Source organism: Acipenser ruthenus, chromosome 18 (assembly GCF_902713425.1).
Source record: "Acipenser ruthenus chromosome 18, fAciRut3.2 maternal haplotype, whole genome shotgun sequence".
NCBI classification, from domain to species: domain Eukaryota; kingdom Metazoa; phylum Chordata; class Actinopteri; order Acipenseriformes; family Acipenseridae; genus Acipenser; species Acipenser ruthenus.
Window position 1 is genome coordinate 906,466 of NC_081206.1, and position 18,029 is coordinate 924,494.

At 46.0% G+C, this 18,029-nt stretch overlaps 1 protein-coding gene across 3 annotated transcripts in view; it reads left to right on the forward strand.

The window, feature by feature from the left end:
• The first annotated feature begins 1,633 nt into the window (after positions 1-1,633).
• LOC117431790 (protein MTSS 1-like) overlaps positions 1,634-18,029 on the forward strand; it is a 56,323-nt gene continuing 39,927 nt past the window's right edge. Inside the window, exons 1-3 of one of the 3 annotated variants that reach the window (XM_058990673.1) lie at positions 1,634-2,275; positions 8,547-8,608; positions 10,028-10,101. In XM_058990673.1, coding sequence (XP_058846656.1) covers positions 2,204-2,275; positions 8,547-8,608; positions 10,028-10,101 — 208 coding nt within the window. In that variant the 5' untranslated portion in view covers positions 1,634-2,203. The remainder of the gene's footprint in view (positions 2,276-8,546; positions 8,609-10,027; positions 10,102-18,029) is intronic. The other 2 variants (XM_058990672.1, XM_058990674.1) reach the window with 2 other exon arrangements.

Genomic DNA, 18,029 nt, shown 5'->3' on the forward strand with positions numbered 1-18,029 from the left:
ATAGAGGGGTACAGAGGAGCGCAGGTCCACCCTGCTTCACTGCCATGGAGATTTATAGGATGGGTATTAATACAGAGCAGATAGAGGGGTACAGAGGAGCGCAGGTCCACCCTGCTTCACTGCCATGGAGATTTATAGGATGGGTATTAATACAGAGCAGATAGAGGGGTACAGAGGGGCGCAGGTGCTTTATATCTTTGAGAGATTTATATGATGGCTCCAGCGAGCACCGGACTGGCCCTCCTGCAGGTTGAAAGAACATGTGCTGCGTTCAGCACACATGGCATTGACCATGGCTGTGCCTGATAAGAAACACATGCAGGGCTGAGAAACCCTGTATACTGCTCATGTGCTGCAGAGCAAGGCTGCCGTTTCTCACACATGTATACCACTCATCACTGTGGAAAAGAAACCTGACATTACTAGAAAAATAACAGCAACAAAAACAGCTCAGTTCTATTGTAAACAAATTGCTCAGTCCAAATGTGCTGTGCAAGTGTGAGTCCATACAAAATGGAATTAAATCATGTGACTCTGCAAGCAATACTACTAACCCTGTTCTTTAAACTGTTTACATGCACACAAACAAACAAACAAACAAACAAACAAACAAACAAACAAACAAACGAGGAAACAGAAACCCTGAGCAATACAGACCACCTCCATTAGAACTGCAGAGAGGCAGCAGGGAAGAGAACACACTTCATACTGGTGACTCCTTTCAATACAGATATCCTGGTGACAGTGTAACAAGGCACAGTGCAAAACAGCATGGCCAGATAAGAAGCAGCGGCAAGCCTCCCAGCATTCTGGTAACGAACATGTATTTGCATGGGTTAGGGGTTAGGGTATAGGGGTTAGGGTATTGGGGTTAGGGTTAGGGTATAGGGGTTAGGGTATAGGGGTTAGGGTTAGGGTATAGGGGTTAGGGTATAGGGGTTAGGGTATAGGGGTTAGGGTTAGGGTTAGGGTATAGGGGTTAGGGTATAGGGGTTAGGGTTAGGGGTTAGGGTATAGGGGTTAGGGTATAGGGGTTAGGGTATAGGGGTTAGGGTTATGGTATAGGGGTTAGGGTATAGGGGTTAGGGTATATGCCAGGACTGCACTGTGCAGAGTGCACCGTGGTAAGCTTTGTAATGGTAATTGCAGCTGGCTGACTCTAGCTCAGAACAGCCATGTGTGCTGGTGACTGTTCCTTGAACCCACTGCTCTACTCTGCAGCCTCTTGATGGAGCAGGACCAGCTGGAGTCCTGCACAGGCAGGCACCTCTGCACAGCTTCACACAGCTGGGCTATCTCAGAGCAACATTTAAGATTATTATTATTATTATTATTATTATTATTATTATTAATAAACAGTAATTATGTACAGTGGTTAAAATAAGTTACAGAATTTTTTTTATAAATACCTTTCTTGTAAAATAAAATCTATTTAATCGTTTTGCTGAATGTATTATTAAAGTGTAAACACACGCACACGCACACGCACACGCACACGCACACACAATTTAGAGAAAAGGTAACCATTTAAACAACGTTCCCACTAAGAGGCGCCTGCGCACGAATTTATATTACATCAGCCTGCATACAGACGCCAAAAGACCCGAACATGGCCGAGGAGGCGTCAGTGAATGGCTTCGGCATGGACGGAAATGAACGGAAATGAACGGAAATGAACGGAGAATTCCGAAAAGGATCGTTGGAGCTCCGCCCTCGGACGGAATTGACTCGGGGAGAGAGAATGGGTTTCTCCAAGCGGAGAAAAATTTAAGCACACAGAGAGACATCACACCGCGCCTGCTGGAGGTATACAAACACACATTGTGTTGCAAACGAGAGATACATACAACTTTATACATTATCCACACGAGCGATTCGCCGCCGAGAAGCACAGAAACAGGGGTTAACGACATATTATATTAGTAATCATGGGGACAAGGATATTAAAGATGTGTTGATGATGACGACGCCTGCCACAACAAACCCGGTCCCAGTGTTTGGGAATTGAGACGGAAATAAATTAAAAAAGACGTTTGTTTTTTTCCTTGTAAGCAAAGCAATGTTTTCTTTGACGTTTTGATTTCGTTTCATCTGCCGTGAAGTTGGATTTTTTTTTTTTTTATTCAGAGGAATTCGCAAATTCAATTTGTTTGTGTGTTTTGTGTGTTTTTTTTAACATTTTGTATTGTGCTTTTTGGATAACATGGATGTTGGAATCGAAAAGGAGTGTAGCGCGTTGGGAGGGCTGTTTCAAACTATTATGACTGATATGAAGGTAAGCCTTTTCATTTTGTATTTTGCACTAAACCGCAGACTTATCGTATTCAATGTGCTGTTGCTTGTACGTATTCGGCGCGGTCCAACAATATCCAATTCAGACTTACAAATACAGCACCGACACATTTTAAGAATTCAGCATTTATTTCCCAATCCCAGTTCAACAATGACTACAAACGTGTTATAAATTACAACCCACCGCTGGTGTTACAATGCATCAAATCGACGACTAAAAAAAAACATTTTAAAATAATTTAATTTATTTGCAAACTCTAAAGCCACAGGAAAAAAATAAAAGTTGTAAAAAGTCAACACGGCGCGTACACCGTTTTGCTGCCATGTAGCGTTTGTTGTCGTTCTTCTGGTCTGTATTGTTGTGAATTATGACTGGCTGTACAGATTCAGTTAATCTACAGTGTTTCTTCATATATACAGTTCAGTATGACCCCAGCAACATGTTATCACATGAACGTTTGGAAGATCTGCTGGGGCATTTTCTAAGTTGCCATTTTGGGAGGGAGGGAGCAAAGTCTGGAAAAAGGAGAGGGGAGTGGAGTGGGCAGCACTTGTACACTTACTAGTCTGCTTCCCAAAGTGTTTGTACTGGGGCTCTTAATAATTCATTGCAAGAGCTTCCCGGTTGTTTTTGAAGCGTGATTCACGCGCTGTGCTCCTTTGCACGGTATATTTCACGCGCTGTGCTCCTTTGCATGGTATATTTCACGCGCTGTGCTCCTTTGCATGGTATATTTCACGCGCTGTGCTCCTTTGCACGGTATATTTCACGCGCTGTGCTCCTTTGCACGGTATATTTCACGCGCTGTGCTCCTTTGCAAGGTGTGTTTCACGCGCTGTGCTCCTTTGCATGGTATATTTCACGCGCTGTGCTCCTTTGCAAGGTGTGTTTCATTGCACACGCGCATAAATAGTTTGTGACGGTTCAATGCCCAGGTGAGCCGGAAGTGACTTAACAATACCAGCAGCACTCTGAGGTGCGGCCTCAGTGCTCTGAGTCTCCAGCAGGGCTGGCGCGCTTTTGTTGAGTTACTCTTATTGGCATTCTGCAACCTGCAGTACAGCAGCATTGTGTACAGCCACCGCCACCAGCTTCTATGCGCGCTGTTTAAGTGTTAAAGTTATCAGGTCAGCGTTAAGCTTGCATACAGTGGTTGCTGAACTTCACTCTGGGGTTGTTGATGCGTGCACACTACCTCTCAGAGTTGTGCTAATGCACTCCCTTGCTTGAGAATGGATATGATGGTTGGCATGGTTTTAGAAGCAGATGTTGGTGCTTGCTAGGAGACAGCATGGGCTGCTTTGGGTTCCTCTCCAGTCCAGTCTGAGGTGGCTGAATGTGAGAGGGCAGGAGTGCCCAGACTGGTATCCACACTGTAAGGATGTGCGTGCTGTTTCACATGTGACTGTGTTGTTCACACTGTAAGGGTGTGCGTGCTGTTTCACATGTGACTGTGTTGTTCACACTGTAAGGGTGTGCGTGCTGTTTCACATGTGACTGTGGTGTTCACACTGTAAGGATGTGCGTGCTGTTTCACATGTGATTGTGTTGTTCACACTGTAAGGGTGTGCGTGCTGTTTCACATGTGACTGTGTTGTTCACACTGTAAGGGTGTGCGTGCTGTTTCACATGTGACTGTGGTGTTCACACTGTAAGGATGTGCGTGCTGTTTCACATGTGACTGTGTTGTTCACACTGTAAGGGTGTGCGTGCTGTTTCACATGTGACTGTGTTGTTCACACTGTAAGGGTGTGCGTGCTGTTTCACATGTGACTGTGTTGTTCACACTGTAAGGATGTGTGTGCTGTTTCACATGTGACTGTTGTTCACACTGTAAGGATGTGTGTGCTGTTTCACATGTGACTGTGTTGTTCACACTGTAAGGATGTGTGTGCTGTTTCACATGTGACTGTGTTGTTCACACTGTAAGGGTGTGCGTGCTGTTTCACATGTGACTGTGTTGTTCACACTGTAAGGGTGTGTGTGCTGTTTCACATGTGACTGTTTTGTTCACACTGTAAGGGTGTGCGTGCTGTTTCACATGTGACTGTGGTGTTCACACTGTAAGGGTGTGTGTGCTGTTTCACATGTGACTGTGTTGTTCACACTGTAAGGATGTGTGTGCTGTTTCACATGTGACTGTGTTGTTCACACTGTAAGGATGTGTGTGCTGTTTCACATGTGACTGTGTTGTTCACACTGTAAGGATGTGTGTGCTGTTTCACATGTGACTGTGTTGTTCACACTGTAAGGGTGTGCGTGCTGTTTCACATGTGACTGTGTTGTTCACACTGTAAGGGTGTGTGTGCTGTTTCACATGTGTCTGTTTTGTTCACACTGTAAGGGTGTGCGTGCTGTTTCACATGTGACTGTGGTGTTCACACTGTAAGGGTGTGTGTGCTGTTTCACATGTGACTGTGTTGTTCACACTGTAAGGATGTGTGTGTTGTTTCACATGTGACTGTGTTGTTCACACTGTAAGGGTGTGCGTGCTGTTTCACATGTGACTGTGTTGTTCACACTGTAAGGATGTGCGTGCTGTTTCACATGTGACTGTGTTGTTCACACTGTAAGGGTGTGCGTGCTGTTTCACATGTGACTGTGGTGTTCCAGGTCTTGGTAAATGCTTGGACTCTAGCTTGTTACCCGCAGGCTGTGTGAATTTCTTAAAGGGCTGCTGGATTTTAAAATCATGACGACATGAAAGTCTTCCGTGGCTTAAGCATTTTGATAGACTTGACAGAACTGGTCTGGAGTCCTTGCTGCGCTGATGATAGCTGTGTTTACGCTGGCTGTCTGCCATGTGATTTCTTGTTTGGTTCCTAGGTGTGTCTTGAACTGTCATTGCACAATGAGTCTTGACTAAGTCACACAGGTGTGCATATCTGTTACAGATACTACCCTATGCAAATACTAGTTAGTGAAACATGGATTTGCTGTTCAGGGGGAGGCATCACAAATTCAGATCCCACCACAAAAACTTCACAACAGTCACGCTTTGTGTCTGATTTTTCCTTTGCTGTTTTATGTTCCAGTAACTGGGATATATAAAGCTGTGCCGGGCGGGTTAGGATCGCGGGCTTGTTAGCAATGGGAAGGGTTGATGAAGACGCTGGCGTCTCTTAAGACAGCGTGTTTTAATCAGTGCCGAATGCACTTGAGAAAACAGGAGAAGGGAGTAGAAGTGCAAGTGTGTTTGAAGTACTGCACACACCAAGCCTTGCGAAAGAGAGTTCATTGAACAACACAGGAGCTTGGCAGCCACTCTACCTCGTGGAGTGATGAGTGAGAGCGCATCATTAATGAATGGAATCTGTGCCATTTTAATTTGTGTGTGTCTCGTTAACCCTGTTAACAAGCTATACAGTATAACCCACAACCATTAAGATGAGAGAAAAACGAAGCCCTGTAATGCATATGAACATAACGACACAGATACAGCTCTCATTACAGAGACATTGACGTGGTTATTCAGCCCCCCGCGCCTCTGCACCGCAGCACTGTGAGCAGAACAGTGAACAGATCACCCACTGCCCTTAAACACTGTGGTGAACAGAGCTGTGTGGCAGTGCGCTTTTACATTTTCATTACCATGTGGCTGAATCTCAGGAGCTTGTCCTCTGCTGTCTCCTCTTGCTGCTTGGAGAGGAGAGCTGACGCATTGTTTTGTTTTTGCTTCCCTAAACTACCAAAAAAAAAAAAAAAAAAAACCCACAACCACACAAGTTGGTTCTGAAAGTATGATTCAGTGTTTATGGATCAGTTGCCCTGGCTACAGCGGAGCTGCTTCGGAACATTGCATGACAGTGGAACTCTGGTTACACTCTGGCGGAGAGCCTGTAATGTGCTGGAGCGTGATCTTCACATGCCGGCTGATTGTGAAGGGCTTGTAACAAGCCTTCCATTGAGATGGAACAGCCCTGCAGTAAAGCAGTGAGCTGTGCAGTTGTGAGATTTACAGGACAGCTGCAGTAATCTTTCCTGGCAGTGTAAGCGAGCCGGAGAGCCAACGCTACAGCCATGTGAGCTACTGTAAGGATGACCTGTAGAGTGCAGGGCGAGACAGACCCCCGGCATTCCTGCGCTCCACTGTTACTGCCGCGCTGTGTTTGTTGTCTTGTCGATTCATCTTTAGGTCGGAGTTATCCGTTGCTCAGTCCCGGGGGGGCTTCACAGTGGCTCTTGTTGTTTTATGCTCACCAGTGCCTGATTTTGTTTTTCGGCGTTTTCAATATTTTTTTGCTCACTGATCCGTCTGCTTTATTTAACCCTGCTCGTTTCCAGTGAGGCCTGGTCCCACAGTAAGTCTCCAGCGTGGTAAGCATTGCGGATCTCCTGTCATTCTCTCAAGGTTAGTTTGCACAGCGAGCTCCATTGACTGAGCCTCCTCCTCACTGCTCAGCGCAGGTCAGGCTGTGGTTATTGTTTCACCAGCAGCCGTTGCCATGTGAAGTGTTCAGTGTCTGAGATTCACTGGGATTTGCTTACGCTCTTGTATGTCAAGATGCAGGCACAGATAAGAGGAAGGAGTGTGTGTAAAAGCAGGAAGTACCTGGGGCTGTGCTTGTATAAAGGTGTGGAGGAACATCAGTGACTCAGTCAGATGAGCAATGAGGGAATGTTGCAAGTAGGACGAGCTGTGCTGTATTTTTCATCTCCGTGGTCTTTACTAAATCCTTTCCTAATAAAGTGAAATCCTTGGTCTGCAGTGTATTGCTCAGCATTGTATCTCATGAGTGCTGAGACTGCTAGGGAATTACGTCTTTGCAAACCCGGTGTGAGACTTAATGGAAACCCAGCCAGGACGCTGTGAGCCAGGAAACAAAACAAACCCCGTCTAATTGCACTACAGAAGCTTACGTAAAGTTCTCGGTTTGCTTCTCCTCATTTCAGGAAGTATGTCACTGCTTCACTTCCTTGCTCATTTGGGAGGGTCGAAGCAGGTCCGTGGAAGCAGCAGCTGGCTGGTTGTTGATGGGGAATGAAGGTGTTGAAAGGGGTGGGGACTCTCTCCTGGTTAAGTGTTGGGGGTCCAGGAAAGACGATGCACAGTGAAATGAGACTGCAGACTGCAGCCTGGCTGTCCAGAGCACACAGGGGGATTCGTTAAGACAAGCATGCCGATGGTGTGTTGAACTGCTGACTCCCCACAGCCCGCAGCGCTGTGCTTTCACACCGGGAGTACCTGGCAGCACAGCTGCTCTCATCACAGACACGCCACCTGGAGGACGCGCTGGTGTAATGCGTGCCCCGAGCCAGCCAGCAGCGCTGGCAGTGGAGCATTGCTTTCATAGAGCTTAATGTAAGATAGACCTGTTGATACTACTGCTTTCTCAGCAGGACCGCCGCGCACTTCAAATTGTATTTCCTTTTTCTTTGGATAGAAAGAGAAGGGGAAGCTTCCTGTTGTCTGCCGGCCCGCCCGTGTCTGACGTTGTTTTCACCTTTGTGTAGAACTGAAACGGACGGGAGATGAGCCAACCTTCAATGCTTTATCTTTAAGGGACTGAAGCTGCTGCGTAATAAAACACATACTTATTGAAGGGAGGAGTAGCGCTGACAGGAGTGTTTAGCAGTGCTGCGATGCAGTGGACAGTTCGTTTCACATCCGGTCCTGGGACTGTTGCTCATGTGCTGAAATGCTGTAGGTTTATTTGAGGTACAGAGTTAAATAGAAGAGCCGAGTCCTCCTATCTAAAGTGAGCCAGCTTGGGTTACCCTCGGCTGGCTTGAGCGACGTCCTTATGAACCCGCCCTACTGACCAGGCTAGGAATGCACTGGACCTCTGTGACTCCCGGTGCAGAGGCACTCAGAGCCACACAGACTCCTTTCTCTTGAGGCGCTCCAGTTTGGTGTAACTTGCCCCTGGGAGTTGTTGCTGGTGTATGTAGAAGTATTGTTTTCTCTGCTTCCATGTTCTGTGCCCGTAGGTACTGGTTCCTGGTATAGCAGACATTGCTGTGCAGTTACACACTGTGACCCTGCCAGCAAGGTCAGAAGCTGTCACTTTCCATTTCAATTGAAAAACCATCTGAACGTCTCTCATCTCTTGGTGCCAGCTCTCTGTCAAGACCATTTTACTCAGTCACTGTGGGAGAGGCAGGGCACTATATTTCAGCTTGTGTTTTTGTTGTGGGCTGAATTTGGTTGCATTGAAACACACGAGCATAACCCTCCCCCCACCCCCCAAACCAGTTGGACCCAGTTAAAGTCTGTTTTCTAATTTTCTTTTTTCCTTCTTTGTGTTTTCAGTCCAGTTACCCTGCATGGGAGGATTTTGTATCGAAAGGAGCCAAGCTGCAGTCTCAGTTAAGGTAAAGTACCCTCTCGCTCTGTTTCTTTGGGACCTGTCGTTCGCTTCTAACACAGAGTGACACATGAATCACACCCTCAGTATAAGGCTGGTGATCCATCATGGTGTTGCAGTGTTTGATGATGCAGCATATCCACTGTGCCTCGCTGCAGCAGCTATCCTTATTTGTACTGGAGGACGCAGATACAAGAGAGGTAATTGGTAGCTCAGCAGACAACCTGACTTGAGAAGCATCAAAGTAAATATTTAGCTGGAGTGAATTTAGCACACTCGCCCGTAGCAAACGAAATATAAACACAGTGAAGTTGGAAATAGTTTTTTTTTTTTTTTTTTGATATTTTGGGAAACTGCTGAGCTGATCCCAGCTTCCTCAAGACAAACGCCAAACAATATCCCCTCCGGGAGCGATCTCCTTTCCAATTGCCAGAATGAGTTAGATTATAGCAGATTATGACAGGTGGGTTTCTAATTGTCCAGCCTGGCACTGCTGTACTGCATCTTGTTGCAATGTAAGTAAGCCTCCCCTGGAACGCTTCACAGGAAAACCCTGTTTACACCTCAGCCCTTGGGTAGGAAACCGGTTCACTAGATTTGTGAGAGCGCTACGGGCCCCGAAGGCAGGTTCTACATTAATGAAGAGACGGCCTCGCTGCCATGATTAACGATGCCCAGGCCCTGACTTCCAACCAGGGAGTTTAGCTATTGCTAAATATGGAGGGAGCAGCACTGAAACACCTGAAACGAGTTTAGCTAGAAGGCTTGATCTAATAAAAGGGAATGGCGATCTTGTAAGTTCAGCCTCAGAGCCATCAGTGCTGCTGATTTAGCTGTGGTTGTAAATGTCTGAAGCTGTGTGTCTCTGAACAGCTCCAGTGCTGGCTTGCTTTATGAGCAGGATGTCTGCTGGATGCCTGCAGGCAGGTCGACAGTAGATTTGATTTTGAAAGAGATCCGAGAAGAATCGGGAAAGCTGTGAGGTGTTTGTTTGAAGCAATCGTAACTGTTAAACTAAATTGGAGTGATACGTACATGTAGAAGTAATGAGATCATTTTGATGTCACACGGACGAAAGCCGAAGCTGTAATGTTTGTGTGCTTCTCTTTGAATCGTGTGGTTTAGCTGTAGCTGTTAAACGAGTTGTGTGTTTTAAAGCACACTGACGTGTGTGTGTTAAAGCACGCTGACCTGTGCTGTGTGTGTGTGTGTGTGTGTGTGTGTGTGTTTGTGTGTGTGTGTGTGTGTGTGTTTTAAAGCACGCTGACCTCTGCTCTGTGTGTGTGTGTGTGTGTTTTAAAGCACGCTGACCTCTGCTCTGTGTGTGTGTGTGTGTGTTTTAAAGCACGCTGACCTCTGCTCTGTGTGTGTGTGTGTTTTAAAGCACGCTGACCTCTGCTCTGTGTGTTTCTTTTTTCTCTCACAGGACGACGATTGTAGTCACTGGTTCCTTCCTTGATGCCTTTCAGAAAGTAGCTGACCTGGCCACTGGCACGAGAGGTGAGTGTGGCTGTCCAGTCCGGTGCTTGGTGGCGTCCCGGCTGAACAGTGACTTGCTCATTTATTGTGCTGTGAGAATTCCTTGTCAGTGTTCTAACTGCAGGGCGCACAGCGTTCCATATTCAAACTGCTCGAAATGGGTTCAAAATATTGATTTTCATCATATTTTTCAAAGTAGAGATCGGTATTTTGCTGGTCAGTCATATTTCTGACGACAGAGACACACACACACACAGAGCCGTATTGCAGCCTCAGGCCTTTGATTTGTAGACCTGCCTTATTATTATTATTATTATTATTATTATTATTATTATTATTATTATTATTATTATGGAAAAAATCTGTGTTGTGTGCAGGCTGAGACACAGTCCCACGTGTTTCTGATTTGCAGCAGTAAAAGTGCATAAACGAATGTGACGGAGTTTGTCCTGCCAAAGCCTCTCGAGCTCAGAAACCCAAACGAGAACCTGCCTGTTCATGATTCCCTGGAGCGGGAGGGAGGGAGGGAGCCTCACCTCACCCCACTCACTGCAGGACTGTCCCCGCTGTGCTACTCACGGGCATCCAAGGAGAGCGAGGATACAGCGCCTAACGTATAGAACAGAGCACTCGGAATAGATTCCGCAGAGATGAAACTCATTCGTCTTGCAAGGGTGTGGGAGGGAACATCATTACTTTACAAAACGTTACTTTACAAAACTGCCATCGGTCGCAGCCAAGTTGGTAAATGGCTCACGCAGTCAGTTGTGATCTGCTGTTTTTTTTATTTAATTATTTTCCTCACAAGGCAATGGCAGGACGAGCAGCCAGGCTCTGTTTCAGAATGAGTCTTTCTGTTGTGAATCGGCTTCCTTGTGTACGTACGCGGTGGTATAGCAGTGTCTCGCATGTGTTTGTTTGTTTGTGCGAGAAACGCCCTAGAAACGAGACTGGATAATCAAGATCACATTAAAAAGGTGGTGTCTAGGTTTCACTGTGACTGGACTGAAAAGTAAAGTCACATGTATTTGTTTTAATTATTCAGCTGCAGTGTTATTCCTACAGTACTCCTAGCAAGAAATGAAAAGGGTGCATGGATGAAACACGAGAACAACAAATTGTATCTGTCACAAAAGCACCGAAAGCAAGCTTCTTTACTAAACTGGGGGTTTTGAAACCGTACAAAGCCCTGCTACTGTACAGCGTATGCTCATTCGACTCTAAGTTAGAAACAGACAGATTATACTCTACTCTAGTGTGTTCTGGTTTCATTGGTGTCCCTACACCTTGTAATGAGGATATGATGGCGATCACTTTCCCTAATGGAATTGTCCAGATACGCAGGGCTGTGCCATGTGACTTCCTCTGTAACAGCCGTGAGCAAGAACGACCAGATCCCTCCCTCCCTCCCTCCCTCCTCTCTGTCTCTCTCTTCAGGTCTATTTTAGTGTATCTCAGAACTCATTTTGCTTCACGGCTCACCATCTCAAATGCACTCTTTTTTTTTTTTTTTTTTCAGCAAACGGACACAAGTTAATTTTAGAATCTATTTAAAGCAGCTTCCTATCTTAACAGTTTTTTTTCTAACTTTTACAATGCAGCTGTCTGCCTGTGAGTGGGATGATGTAGCACCCCTGTTTAGTTTTAAATACACATGTGTTTTTTTTTATATATAAATACAAGAAGATTGTTCCCTTTGTAAGCTGATGTTGAAAGTAGAGGCTCATACAGGCACGCCCTGTTAAATGATCTGAGCTCAGCGACACAATGGTACCTAGCTGCTGATTGTGTCTCACGATAGTCCTGAAGGATCAAGCCCTCTGTGTTCTCAATGGGGATGTTTGACCCATCATGAAACAGTCTGTTGCTTCTGTGTGTTTCAGAGGAGTCGTTAACAGCCGTGTTATACTGGTTCTGTGTACGCAACAAAGCTGGAGTTGTCTGGTTAAACAGTGAAGATGAACCCAACACGCTCTGTACAAAGATAAGACACGTGCCTTCAGGACTTCCCTGTGCTGCTTCCAGAGCTGCTTGCATGAAAAATACAAATCAATCCCCCTGTCCTGCCCTCCCAACGAGAGGAAGCTTGCGTGATTTTTTTTTTTTTTTTTCTGGTTAGCCCTCTGCGTGTCTATGCAAGTCAGACAAAGGGAAACCTGAGCGAGATGCATAATTGAATATTCTGCTTTCATGGGAGAAATCTTCCTTTTGAGTGCAGCTAGAGGTTGCAGTTTGCTGTAGCGAGGCGGAGTGTGTGCTTGTGAAAGCTCTGTAACGTGAGACCCAGACTGAGGGAAAAGTGTCATTTTGATGAGAGGCTTGCTTTTCAGTTGATACGCAGTGTCTTGTTTTCAAACCCAGCCTGTAATTCCACTTGTAGTCCTGCAGTAGAATTGAAACGCATAACGACAGCAAGGCTTCAAGTGCAATGGCGTTTCTGATTTCAATGAAGAATAACACATGACTTAATCAAGAAGCCCGTTATTTCATTTTGAAGTGAATGAATAAATGAATGGCACACATGAACAGCAGCTGCGCTGTGCCCTAGTTTCCCGGGGGAAGCGCTGTAAAGGGGCACGTGGCAGATTAGCATACTGGCTTCCTCATTGGAAAGCTTTGGAAGAGCCTCCACATGTTGAACTGGTTCCTCTCCGCTGGGGTCCCACTCCCCTGCATGCCAGCGTACAGACAGGAAGAGTTTAACACTGCAGGAGTTCCACACAACAACACTCAACGGAGTGAGTGGTACTGAAACAGCAGGTTCAGCGACAGACACTTCGACTGGAAATCAGCGTTCTCTGAAGCGTCTGTCGTTTTCAGTGTGTGTGTGGAGTTTCTTTTAGTGTTTCTAAATTGAGTGTTTTAATAGCTACGGGCGGTCTCTTTGATTTGATCGAAACGGCTGGATTGAAATTCAGCCTTCGTTTAAAATAGCTGAAATGGGATCCTCGCTGGCACGTTTACAGACAGAGATGCGCTGTTTAATTAGAGGTTTCATTTACAATACATTTGTTCACAAAGCAGGCCAGATATTAAGAAGACTGGAGGCCCATCAATCCAGGTCCATGTGTCTGTCAGGGATGGGAATAATTAATTGGGTGGTAATTGATTATTGCACTGTGTTGTATTGATGTATTTTTTTGTGTGTTTTTCTTTCTAACGGAAAGCCACTGTTTATTTCAAAATAAATATTGATATTTGATTGAAAGAATCCTGTAATCCAATGGGCCTTTCGTTTCAATTGGTTGCTAATGAAATGAGAACAGAGTTTCTGTGCTCTGTTAACAGGTCTGATCTGAGTAGCAGTCCTGGGATTGCAAGAGACTCTCTTTTCAGAGAGACACAGTGTAATGAAATGAGAACGGAGTTTCTCTGCTCTATTAACAGGTCTGATCTGAGTAGCAGTCCTGGGATTGCAGGAGGCTCTCTTTTCAGAGAGACACAGTGTAATGAAATGAGAACGGAGTTTCTCTGCTCTGTTAACAGGTCTGATCTGAGTAGCAGTCCTGGGATTGCAGGAGGCTCTCTTTTCAGAGAGACACAGTGTAATGAAATGAGAACGGAGTTTCTCTGCTCTATTAACAGGTCTGATCTGAGTAGCAGTCCTGGGATTGCAGGAGGCTCTCTTTTCAGAGAGACACAGTGTAATGAAATGAGAACGGAGTTTCTCTGCTCTATTAACAGGTCTGATCTGAGTAGCAGTCCTGGGATTGCAGGAGGCTCTCTTTTCAGAGAGACACAGTGTAATGAAATGAGAACGGAGTTTCTCTGCTCTATTAACAGGTCTGATCTGAGTAGCAGTCCTGGGATTGCAGGAGGCTCTCTTTTCAGAGAGACACAGTGTAATGAAATGAGAACGGAGTTTCTCTGCTCTATTAACAGGTCTGATCTGAGTAGCAGTCCTGGGATTGCAGGAGGCTCTCTTTTCAGAGAGACACAGTGTAATGAAATGAGAACGGAGTTTCTCTGCTCTATTAACAGGTCTGATCTGAGTAGCAGTCCTGGGATTGCAGGAGGCTCTCTTTTCAGAGAGACTCAGTGATGGAATATTGAATGCACTTCTTGTAGGTGGAGGTGCTGGCCTCTCTGTCTCTGTCTCAGTCTCTCTCTCTCTCTCTCTCTCTTTCTCTCTCTCTGTCTGTCTCTCTCTCTCTCTGCCTCTCTCTCTCTCTCTCTCTTGCTGTGTCTCTCTCTCTCTCTCGGATTATATCCATCTCTTCCCAGACGGATCTCTTTCCCAGACGTGGGGCTGCTGGACACGTCTCCATTGTGTTTACGGGAGTGTTCAGAGGTGGCACAGAACTGAGGAATGTCTTGCTTGCCGTGAGATTTTTCCAGAAGGTGCCTGCCAAGTTCCTGAGCTTGCATTTCAGCGCATTCGCTCCAGGGAAAGAATTTGCACCTTATTATTATATATATATATTTTTTTTTTTCCTGAGAGAGGAACGACAACCTTTCAGATTTTAAAAGACGCTCTGAAAGGCTGGTTATGGACGCCTTCCCACCTGCACTTGAATCTTGAATCTCTTTCTGTGGAACGTGCAGATGGCTCGCTTTGCTGAACTGGTATTTTTTTTTTTTTTTTTTTTTAAATTTAGTCGTCGCCAATTATTTTTACCCCGGTTTTCACCCCAATTTAGCATGCCCAATTATTATCTGTATCCCCGGCTCACCGCTCGCAACCCCCCCGCCGACTCAGGAAACGGAGGCTGAAACACGCGTCCTCCGAAACGTGCTCCTTCCAAGCCGTCATTTTTCGCACTGCAGATCCACAGCAATGCTACCAGACCTATAGTGCCGGAGGACAACACAGATCTGGCGGCTCCGCTGCAGAGCCACAGGCGCCCTATCGGCCACAGGGGTCGCTGATGCGCGGTGAGCCGTGGATTCCCCTGCCGACCTAAGCCCTCCCTACCCGGGCAGCGCTCAGCCAATTGTGCGCCGCCCCCTAGGAACTCTCGGTCACGGTCAGCTGTGACATAGCCTGGATTCGAACCAGCGATCTCCAGGCTATAGGGCACATCCTGCGAGGAGCGCCTTTACTGGATGCGCCACTCGGGAGCCCCCTGCTGAACTGGTATTAAAAATGTCCTTGCTGCAGGCGCTGAGTCATTTTTGCAATTTTCATTATTTAGTTTTTTCATTAGCAAACTGTGCTGCTAATAAAGAAACCATGAAGTGCCTAAAGCGAATGGAAAGCTGCCCTGAGATTCTTTCACTTCGGTCCATGTCCTGTAGTGCTGGCACTAAGCTGAGCCAACAGCTTTCCTCTCCTTACCTACTTCCCTGCAGATAGCTGGGCTTGCTCGAGCTTTCCTCTCCTCTTTTCACTTTTCAGTGTGAACCAGGGGGCTGCGATTCCACGACTCAGGTGGAAGAAAGCACAGGGAATAATGAGATTCTTACAGGAATGTGAACCAGGGGGTTTTGAACATCCACTTTTCTTATTAACATTAGTACCGGTCCTGCTTTTATTGTGCTGAGAGCTTTTGGGGTTCTTTGCTGGCTCTGTGCGTTCTTTCAGGATGTGTAAATAGTTCAGATTCTAGCCTAGCACTGGTACTGTGCTGCTGCTTTGAGGTGTATCACCTGCTCAGCTTGCTGCTTGCCAGCGCAACACCAGCAGCCTCTGCTACAGTGCATCTCCGACACGGTAACATTAGAACGCATCTCCGACACGGTAACATTAGAACGCATCTCCGACACGGTAACATTAGAACGCATCTCCGACACGGTAACATTAGAACGCATCTCCGACACGGTAACATTAGAACGCATCTCCGACACGGTAACATTAGAACGCATCTCCGACACGGTAACATTAGAACGCATCTCCGACACGGTAACATTAGAACCCATCTCCGACACGGTAACATTAGAACGCATCTCCGACACGGTAACATTAGAACGCATCTCCGACACGGTAACATTAGAACGCATCTCCGACACGGTAACATTAGAACGCATCTCCGACACGGTAACATTAGAACGCATCTCCGACACGGTAACATTAGAACGCATCTCCGACACGGTAACATTAGAATGCATCTCCGACACGGTAACATTAGAACGCATCTCCGACACGGTAACATTAGAACGCATCTCCGACACGGTAACATTAGAACACATCACCGACACGGTAACATTAGAATGCAGTAAACCGTTTGGAGCACAGATAGGAGGTTTGTGTGCTAATGAGGATTTCATAACAAGAATTGGAAAAGCTAATTGAAAGCTCTTTTCCATTTTGGTATTTGTGTCATTAATATCCCGTTTAACAATTTAGGCAGCAGAACATGTAAGCGTCGTTCAAATGAAAAAATGAATGAATCCCAGCCGGTTTCATTTATACATCCCGGGGGAGCTTGTTTGTTCATTCATCTTATTCCTGCTTCATCCCCTGTGGAGGGGGGGGGGGAAGGACGACGGGATTAGATTTATGGATCGTTTCTAATTTGGCCATCTTTAGGTTTAGGACGCTTTCATTACTCACATCATCCAGAAGTCTTGAGAGTCGGGTCTCCTTTGAGTTTATTTATACCAGTAGCTTCATCCTGTCTGCTCTCTGATCCACGATTCAGCACACCGCATTGATTTTCCACAGTCTATGTTGGTCTGCTTTGTTGTAAGATGGGAGCGAGCGGCTGCTTTCATGCTGTATGATTTCATGTTGGGTGTCTCTTATTATACAGGAGGACTCTGAAGCACTTGCTGTACAGACTGTGCCATGTGGCCTCCCTACAGTCCTACATGATGCACACAACACATGAAGAGCTCACTCTGGAATCCTATTAAACAATTGCCTGATTAGCTCTAATCTTGGACCGCCTAATGCAACCTTAGGGCAGGTAGCCTGAGAGCACCCAGGGTCTGTGAAACCAGACAAATGTTTTTATAAGTTCAACAACCTGTTTAGTTTATTAATATTTCATATCCACGGTCCAGAGTGCAAGTGTGGTTTTAATCTCTCTTTTGGTGCTGTACACTGTGTCCTGTTAAACTAGATAAGAAATGCAGTTTTGAAGCTTTCTAGCGCTAAATGAAGTCACTTTTTTTTTTTTAAGTGGCTAAGATGTCATTAGCATCGCTGTGGAATTACAGTGCAGTGAGAATGCAGTTTGGAATGAAAAAACGTAATAGTTTCCAAAATGGTTTTCATTTTCTGTAAATTGCTGTTCATTACTCAAGCGTTCTGTGAAGTCGTGTAGCTCACTGGTGCCAAACAGTCATTATAAAAAATAAGAAGTCTCCGAAAGCTATGTGTGCTCCTTTGATCTCGTTCCCCCGCCTGCAGACGCTGATTATTATAATCGTTATTCTTATTATTGAACCTTTTAAAGTGTGTATTGTTATCATTCATTTTTTAATGTGCTTTTCCATTCATAATCTAGCATCGTGCCACGTCCGCTTTACACAAAGGTGTTCTTATTACCTTCACTGCCGTGAAGATTCCAGAACCCAGGACCAGGCATCCAATCGGATCACTGCGATTGCATTCTCACACCTGGCAGAACGCTCGCAAGATCACAAGGGACCCAGATAACAGACATGCCTGTGCAGCCCTGGGTTACTGCTCCTGTGAAACAAGCCTGTAATGCTGTGTTTGCATGGTGTGTGTGTGCAGGCGCATGCAGAAATTCTCCGAAAAGTGCTACTGGTTCACACTCGTCTCTCGGTGGTGACTGACTGGTGTGAAAAAACCTAAATGTGTCGGGAGAGGCAGAAGCCGAGCAGCTGCCCCCGCCCCCCCAGCTGCACTTGTCATTCCCAGTGGGATGTCTGGCTGACAGTGAGCACAGCTGTCTCGTATCGAGATGCTGATGATTCCTAGAGATCTGGAAGCTCCTCGCGCTCCCCTGCTTCCTAATCTGGGAGGTGGAGTATCTGGAGCTCAGGGATGAGGTGTGAAAGGGAGCCTGATGATCTGGGTTTGAATGCCAGCACTGACG